This window comes from Bombina bombina, chromosome 5 (assembly GCF_027579735.1).
Source record: "Bombina bombina isolate aBomBom1 chromosome 5, aBomBom1.pri, whole genome shotgun sequence".
NCBI lineage: Eukaryota > Metazoa > Chordata > Amphibia > Anura > Bombinatoridae > Bombina > Bombina bombina.
Window position 1 is genome coordinate 286,361,513 of NC_069503.1, and position 9,719 is coordinate 286,371,231.

The 9,719-nt window shown below is 30.4% G+C and overlaps 1 protein-coding gene across 1 annotated transcript; it reads right to left on the bottom strand.

The window, feature by feature from the left end:
• Positions 1–5,859: 5,859 nt before the first annotated feature.
• LOC128661454 (putative nuclease HARBI1) lies at positions 5,860–7,295 on the bottom strand. The gene is made up of 3 exons (XM_053715707.1): positions 6,928–7,295; positions 6,730–6,866; positions 5,860–6,212 (listed from the first exon to the last, which is right to left on the bottom strand). Exons 1-3 carry the CDS (start codon positions 7,293–7,295, stop codon positions 5,860–5,862), a joined length of 858 nt encoding a protein of 285 aa, XP_053571682.1.
• Between the last annotated feature and the right edge of the window lie 2,424 nt (positions 7,296–9,719).

Here is a 9,719-nt window from a genome sequence, read left to right on the forward strand (position 1 = left end):
TAAATTACATACATATTCGATGTTTTATTTATATATTTATTTTAACAATTACAATTATTACTTATTACAATGAGTTATTTTATATATAAAATATATATATATATATATATATTGATGAATATATATATATATATATACTTTTTATATATATATATATATAGATAAAAAAGAACACTTTGTAAGTAAGTAGCGCACACATAGATTTTAGCAATATAATTTCAAAAGGTACCTGTATACCACTCACTGTCCGGTAACACGCTGGGGAGCAATTGGCTCAGAGTGTATGGAGATCTGCAGCTGTGGAGACTGAGCCGGTCTGTAGTCAGCATCTGAGTAAATAGAATATATTCCAATGGATTGTCCCCACTTGTAGCGCAAAAAATCTCTCTCCAAAGAAAAGTAAAACTTCCTTTATTGTAGTATCAAAAGTAAAAACATGACAGCCTACACACGACTGTAATAAAGCACTTAATGTAAAAACACAGTGTCAGTGATCTGAACCACATGCAGACATGTTTCGTGCAGTTATGCACTTGATCACTGCTTGAAAGCAATCCTGATCACACCTGCTTTATAGCACTTTTCTTAAAGAGACATTTGTAAATGTTAGACACTGTGTGCTTGAACTCTCTCTTTACTGCCTATCCTTTGTTGAAGAACATGTTTCAAAAAGTTATTTAATACATTTGCAGAAATTGTTTTCTCTTCTACATGTATATTAATAATAATATGATGTTAACTTTTATATATTAAGAATTGTTTCTCTTCTACATGTATATTAATAATAATATGATGTTAACTTTTATATATTAAGAATTTTTTCTCTTCTACATGTATATTAATAATATGATGTTAACTTTTATACATTAAAAATTACCTTATGTCTTTGCCTCATTTCTCATAAGTATATCTTATACCACTAGATAAAATTGCAATCTTTCAACTGTAGTACTTTGATGTAATTTATATATGACACTATGTGTCATACAAAAAATGTTAAATTTATTTCTAGAGTAAGGTTTAGAGTTTACAATGTATGTAAAAATAATTTATTGTTTAAGACTAATATGATGGCCATATATTATTTCTCCCCTTTTCCTTATCTAAAAGAAAAGCTGTTGTGTATATATTAATTCACAAAAAGATCCAGGTCTCTACGCATATTGAGACCTAATGGATTACATGTTTTTAATGTGAAAATCCAGAAGACTTCACGTTTGTTAAGTTTATCTTCTCTGTCTCCTCCTCGTTTCCATAGAGGAACATGATCTATACCTTGAATTTTTAATAAAGAGACATCTGAATTATGTTGACTTTTAAAATGTCTCGACACTGGTGTGTCGGTGTCATCATCCTCTATTGATCTGAGGTGCTGAAGGAACCTATCTTTAATGCTACGCTTGGTTTTACCTACATAGTTAATTTTACAGAGATCACACGTAAGTAAATATACTACATGTGTAGTTGAACAATTTATGTAATACTTAATTTTATAGTCTTGCTGGGTAGCAGATGAAGAAAAAGTATCGCCCTCAATGACATGGTTACAAGTTTTACATATATTTCTCCTGCATCTAAAGAATCCCTTTCTCTCTTTTAGCCAGCATTTATTGTGTTTTATTGGAAGATTAGATGGAGAGAGGTAGTTTGAAAGTGTTTTTCCTCTTTTGGGTATAATATCTACACCCTCTTCCATTATAATTTTTAGTACTGGATCTGAATATAACACAGGTACAGTATCTTTAATGATTTTACTGATGTTTTTAAAATCAGTACTATAGGTAGTTATAAACCTGGGTTTCTCAGTGTCCCTTCTTTTTGCATCTTTCCTTTTATATTTTAGTAAATCCTCCCTAGTTTTTTGCTGAACACTTTCTTTTGCTTTAATTAAAGTGCCTTCATTATATCCTCTCTGTTTTAGTCTTTCTTCAATAATTTTACACTGTTTATTATAATCTTCCTCATTAGAGCAATTTCTTTTGGCCCTAATGATATTTTCTTTGGAGAGAGATTTTTTGCGCTACAAGTGGGGACAATCCATTGGAATATATATATAGATAGATAGATAGATAGATAGATAGATAGATAGATAGAAAAAGAGATCTTTGATCAATATATATATATATATATATATATATATATATAGTTAGGTAACTATACATATATATATATATTTATTTAGATATTTTTAGTTCATTAATATAAATATAAATATTATTCAGTGTGTGTGTATATAGATATATATATAGAGAGAACAATATATACATATATATATATATATATATATATATATATATATATAATTTTCAAGATATATGCTAATGTGATCAATAATATATATGTTGGTCTTGAAATAATAAACCAAAATTATAAATTAATATATTGATCAGTATGTATTATAATCGTTGTTTGAATACAAGTTGTAGAACTTATAACATTTGAACTACTAAGCCAAAAAATATATGTGAACGCTATTAAAAAAAAAGATTAGAACGGTTGAAACAAAATATTTATTTTTTCTTTAATAATTAGTTTTAATCACTAATTTTTATCAAAATATTCAAAATTACTGAACATCAATAAGTCATATTTAAAAAATAAAAATAACATATATATTAGTCTTGACATAGAATATTAATAGAACATTCACAAATTATAATAAAATCAAATTATTATTTTTTCAATCAACATTTTTCTAGTATTGAAATCATTTTATCAATCTCCTTGTTCATCTTCAATAATTTTTTTCTTAAATTTTTTTAGTTTTTTTACAAAACTATTTTTGGTTGTTGTATCTTGCTTTTTTTCAGGCACGGCTGTAATATAAGGAAGATAAATAAGAACAAAACAAAATTATTAATTTATATTGAAGAAAATGAATGGAATTAGAATTTAGAGATATACACATTTTGATGTATTTCGATTTTATAACATCTTTATCAACTAATGAAAATTACTTATCTTTACTCTATTTTTATACAGTGAAAAAATGTATAATTAGATTGACACTCACATTCACTAGATCCAATTCCATCAATGACATTTTCCTGATCATTTTCAGCTGTCAAAGTTACTTCACATTCATATTGATTGTCCATATCAGTAGTTAATGGATCTTGAATTTCTGTGTTCAGATCATTATTTTCCATTAAAGTTATAGGAAGTGGAGGAGATTGTGCATTACTGTTTGGGGTAAAAGCCATTATTGGTCTCAGGTATCGTGGAGCACTCTTATTCTTTTCCTTTCTTCTTTTGGTATCTGTAATCACATTTCCATTAATGAATAAAATCAGAATAAATAAATATTTTGAACAAAGATTAATAAGAAAAGATAGAATGATATAGAGCTCTCTCTCTCTCTCTCTCTCTCTCTATATATATATATATATATATATATATTTATAATAATTATTATTTTTTGGAGTTGAATCTATTTTTCAATTATATTATTTATATCTATCTAAACTTTACTATTTATATATAAAGATAAATCTCTTGAACTCTTATCTTTCTCTATCTCTTATTCTTCTTTCTATTTCATATTTCTAGATTTATCATTTATTTTATATCATTTTGTTTATTTATATCTATCTTTGTATCTCTCTCTATTTTTCTTTTCATATCTCAACATTTACAAGTCTATATCTATCTATATCTATCTCTATCTATCTTTGTATTTCTCTCCCTCTCTCTTTCTCTCTCTCTATCTCTCTCTTTTGCTAGCTCTATCTCTCACTTTCTCTCCTATTTCTTATTATTTATATTTCTAATTGTAAATATTTTTATCTATTTATTTCTCTCTCTCTCCCCCTCGCACTATATTTCTCTCTATCTCTCTCTTCCAATATTGCTTTCTATTTCTGTCACTGTTATTATAAATATTATTTTGAACAAAGTAATTTTATTACTTTCTATATGTGTCTCTCTTTTTTCTATTAATTGAACTCTCTTAATCTGTCCTATTTCTTTGTATTTCTTTATTAATTTAGTTTACTCTTTAAAAACTATATTCTCTATCTATAACTTTGTATCTTTTTTTTCTGGGACTTAATTTTTCGTTGTGTTTTTATCTCTAGATGTATAGTTTTCTATATCTATTTCGGTTTATCGCTATCAATTTGTAATTAAAATCTCTATAGCTCTTTCTATTTCTCTTTGATTAAATTAACAACCATTAAGTCTATCACTATTTATCCCTTTATCTTTAGATCTATATTTTTCTATATTCTTTTTCTTTATATTTTTAGATCTATCTTTTTATCTCTCATTATAGTTCTATATATTGATTACTATTTATATATAGTATATCTGTCTATATCTATAAAGTTCTATCACTTTATTTATATCTATCTTTAAAATTAATAAAATGCGTCATAACAAACGCATAACATTATTTAACTAAACCATTTTAAACGTAGAAATTGAATCAAAATACAATATCTATTAGAAATAGTGTATGTAGTCAACACTTACAAACTCTAATGAGACTTCTAATCCTAGTATGGTACTCCTTTTCACGTCTACGTAGATCCGAATAGCATTGAAGGCACTGTCTTCTTGTTCTTTTTATTCCCGATACCCGATACATCCTGCGTATTATCACATAAACAAGATAATCGCGTTGATCTTGTTTGACAGATCTAACACCTCCTATTCTTTTTGGAAAATATTTCTCCATCCCATAAACTAAAATAATTGGCTCTCCAGCAGTGAATGGAGAACGTTGCGACATCTTGCTAACGAGTTTCTAATCTTGAAGGAAATTACGTAATATGTCAATCATTTGAGTAAATTCAGGAAAACTTTTTTTTTTTATAAATCAATGTTTGAGTTTATATTATTTTATGATAAATGTGTTAAGAGACAGATAGTTTGTTAAAACTTATTCGGTTCACATAATTTGCATCCTCATTAGATTAGAATGTTATTCAATACATGTATATTAAATTCTGTTTCAATTGTTATTCTTGCATCTTATTATTAACGAAAGTTTCATATATGTTTAAATAAGTTTATTAGTTATTTAAATTGCATTGTTATATTATATATTGATGGTTATCTAGTTATTAGAAAATTTTAATAAAATGTTTTTATATGTTGCCTTCTTGTTTTGATAAAATTTTAATATATTATGATGTTCATATAGTTATGAAAAGGTTACTATTGAATGCAATAAAATGTAATTTGACTGTTTCAATTTTTAAAACATCTCTCCTGTCAAGGTTTGTTTTCTTGCAGTGTGTAGCATCAACACTATAGCTAGGGGGTTGATATGTTTTATGCATTTTATACTTGACTAGCTTACATTTTATTCCAATTGAATTGCCATACGTCTAGGCAAGGTTTGTTCTTAATTTATAGGTTCCAAAAGCTGTATCTGGCTTGCAAATATATACAAAGCTAGTGCTTGTTTTAAACAATAATAAAAAGTTTAGAATCACAGAACCTGTTTTCTTAATTGCACACTGTTCAAGGATACAACTTATTTTCAACAACTATATTGTAAGTCGTTAGTAAAAAAAAAAAATTAAAATTTTTTTTATTTTATTTTAATTTTTTTAAACAAATAACAAATAGAAGAAAAGACAACATAGGCAAATAATTTTTTTTTTCAACTGTATCAATCAGAACATATTTATTTTTGAATTACACATCACTCTCATCATCTAAATTGTGAATAATTTTGTGGAGAACGTTTTTCATTTTTGAATTATAGATTTTCATGCTTGAACTTAGAAAAATTTTCGAGTTAACCTGTGAATATAAGAAGAGATTGTTTATAAATAATTATTGCAAAAAATTATGGAATCAATACATAAATAATACATAATTTTTATTTTATTCACCTACGAAATGAGTTTATATCAACTGGTTACGTGCATGTGTACCCCCTTCGACTACATCTTGAGGAACAGATTCAACACCATCTTCATCTGGTGTTATTATTTCCAGTTCCTCTATGTTCGATTGTCGCAAAGCGATGTTATGCAACATGCAACAGACCAAAACCATAACAGCCACTTTCTCAGGAACGTATTGAAGAGTGCCTCCGGATTCATCTAGACAACGAAAACGGCTTTTGAGCATTCCAAAGGTCCTCTCAATCACACATCGAGTTGTTTTGTGTGCATCATTGTACCGCATTTCAGATCTTGTGCGTGGAATATTTACAGGAGTAAGTAGCCAGTTCCTACAGGAATATCCTGCATCTCCTTTTGAAAAATAAAAAGAGTTATACAAATTGAAATGTGTTCAGATACACTTTTTACTTGTAACCATTTTTATGTTTTAAATTGTACATATATATTGGTATTAATAAAAATGTAATTATATCGCTATATATATATATATATATATATATATATAGAGAGAGAGAGAGAGATAGATAGATAGATAGATAGATAGATAGATAGGTATTTTAAAAAAGGTATGGAACTAAAAATCCATTGACCTTGGTGCTGCAGCAAACAGAATAAATAAATAAAAACAGGGTATATACTGTATTTTAAAATCTATTGATATTATACACTGCACAAAAATTAACAATATTGTGAGTTAATATTAACGCACATTAGAAGGTTTCGTTTTTAATTTTCATAATCATACCTAGTAGCCATCCTTCAGGCATTTGTCCTTCCTCAAATTTATTATACAGGGCAGACTGTTTGAGAATATATGAATCATGACATGATCCTGGAAATCCTGAACGGACACTCATGATTTTCAAACCAGCATCACAAACCATCTGGATGTTCAAAGAATGATAAAACTTGCGGTTGGGATACATTTCTTCTTTTAGATGTGGTGGCCTTACTCTGACATGAGTACAATCAATTGCACCCAACACATTTGGGATTCCAGCAAGTCTAAAAAAATTAAGCTTTACAGAATGCCATTCTTCAGCAGTATTTGGTAAAAAAAACATACCGTTTGAAAACTGACAAAAGAGCATCAATCACTGTAGTTAGGTGGCGTGAAAAAGAAGGCTGGCTCATGCCAACAACTACACTAGTAACTGATTGAAAGGAACCAGTTGCTAGAAAATGTAAAACAGCCAACAGCTTCAACATTCCGGGCAGAGCATGTGTCCGAAAAGTAATGGGTTCAAGTTGACCAGATATTTGATTGTATAGCCTTTCAATTGATTCTCTACTCAATCTGAAACGCCTGATGATGTCAATGTCAGAAAGTGCATCAAGTCCTGATCTGGGACGAAAAAACCTTGGAATCCTTCTGCGCCTTCTTTGAAGCCTATCTATCTGTTGAACAGCTTGAACATCTATTCTTCGTTCCATTCAACGCATATAAATAGTATGAAACATTGCAATAACAATTTCCATAACTGATTAATATATGCGTTATAAATGCTGCTTGAAGATATATTTCGCGACCACAGAATATGCGTATAGAAAAGCGCATACGTGAGGAAATACGATGCCCGGATAGAATTGTTGACAGGATGATAAATTGAATAATAGCGTAGATTACATTGAATACTGTAGAAAAATAATCGTATAGATGTTCGAACGTATCTCGGCGTTAGAGCTGCGGACATATTTACGGATTTAGAAATATATAGTTTCTAAGCACCAATTACTGTTTCATAAATTAGATTAATAATTCGGAAGTGAATTTAGATGCGGATAATATTGAGAATACAGTGTTGAATGCTTGATAAATTTCCCCCAGTGTATACCAAGAGTATTTTTTATGATGTTTTAAACACAAATAAATGTATTTGATTTTTTTTATCAAACACTCATTGGACTGTGTAAATCTTCTCAAAAGTCTATAACATTGTTAAAAACATTATTGCAAAACTGCTTATATAAAGTGTTATATCTACACTAAGCTCTGAGTATTGTTCGACTGGTACAGAGTTATACTTAGGGCTACATAGTGCCTCAGATGAGACTTGTTTAAAGGTACTAATATTTTTTGACTGGGCATCAAGGAACTCACTGGATATTATTTACTGGTAGGTGTTTTAATAATGTCTTTCTATTACACATCTTTATATATGTGCTGTTTAATTATATTCTTTAATGTTATTGGTGTATTTCCTTGTGCATTTGTTTTTCTTTCGTAGGATTTGAGTGTTGTGGTTTAGGCTTAGAGCACTTACAGAAATAATGAGCTAACGAAGTGTTCAGATAAGGTCTTGTCATGAGTTTGTGGTTTTTACAGTTTGGAGAAAAAGAACCAGTCAAGACTCCATGGGTTAACCTCTTAACATAGCATCAGCGAACTTGAAGCACTAGGTCTGCAACAACTGATAAGTGCTCCCACCCACATTTCTGACCACACCCTTGACCTCATCTTCAAACAGAACATCGACATCAACACTCTGGACAACATGCCCCTGCCATGGACTGACCACCATGCTATCAAATTCAAAATAACTACAGACATCTTTTGCCAAAAAACAGCACACTCAACAACAACACACTGGACAAGATCACAGAATAAACTACACTCACAACTCTTCAAAACCACACTGTCCAAAAAAATTGCGGCACTAAAGTGCCTCACAACTGAAGACACACTCAATTCTCTTAACACAGCACTACTACAGACAGCAGACACAATTGCACCAATCCGCAGAGCACCCACCTCACTGAAACAAGAACGTAGAAGAGCTGAAGCAGCCTGGAAAAGGAACCCAACCACAGACAACCACACAAACTACAAATCGCTCACTACTAAATACCACGAAGCCAAGCCATCTTCACAGCAAAACAAAAAAACACTTCTCAAACACCATCTCAAAAGCCATAAACCACCCCGCAAGCTTTTCAAACTAGTCACACAGACTATGAACCCCATCTGTCTTGAGCAACCAGTAAACGAAATACAAGAATTCTGCAATGAGCTATCTGACTTTTTCATTGACAAAAACCACAACAAGACAAAAAACACACAAATTCTCCACAACCACATCATCAACTCTCGACTTGACTACGCAAACTCCCTCTGCTTAGGACTCCCCAAATACCAAATCTCACAACTGCAAGTCGTCCAGAACACAGCCGCCAGACTGGTAACTGGGAAAAAACCTGGGAATTGATCACCCCATCCCTGAAGACACTTCATTGGCTACCCATGAAGGATTGTGTTACATTCAAGACCCTCTGCCTCATCCACAAATTTACACAAGGAAAAGCCCCAAAATACCTTTGCAACAAAATAAAGCACTACACCCCAAATTGCCCTCTTCGGTCAGCTATGGAATGCGCTACCCGCGGACATCTGCTCAGAAGAAAACCATCTAGCCTTCAGGAAGAAGCTCAAGACCCACCTTTTCTGAAGGCTCAGGCCGCTTCTGGCTGAAAAGCGCCTTGAGGCGATTTAGTTTGCGGTGTACAAGTTACTCATTCATTCATTTATAGTAAGTCCTCTTATCATTGTTTATTACAATAAATATAAGGAAGATAAACTGATGTCCCATTAATAGAAAATATGCAGTGGTTTTGTTTTTGTTTTTTGCTTCTGAGAGAGGAAATTGCGGCCTACGACTAGGAATCCTCTCTCTGAGGTTGTGGGAATAAGTCATTAATATTTTTAAATCAATTATCCTCTTTTATAATGAAATTAAACTAAAAAGAAATCATGCATATAAAAGAGCAGCAATTACATATGTTAAAATAATTTGAATGAAAAGGTCAAAGTTGGTGAGAAACACAATTCTGAAATAAATTTCAAGACATTTTTATTTTTGT

Excerpts from the sequence above, each read along its gene's own strand:
- LOC128661454 (XM_053715707.1), bottom strand. The coding sequence starts at position 7,295 with ATGGAACGAAGAATAGATGTTCAAGCTGTTCAACAGATAGATAGGCTT. Across the intron at positions 6,867-6,927 it reads CTTTTGTCAGTTTTCAAACG|ACTTGCTGGAATCCCAAATG; the intron begins GTATGTTTTTTT and ends TAATTTTTTTAG. Across the intron at positions 6,213-6,729 it reads CCAGATGGTTTGTGATGCTG|GAGATGCAGGATATTCCTGT; the intron begins GTTTGAAAATCA and ends ATTTTTCAAAAG.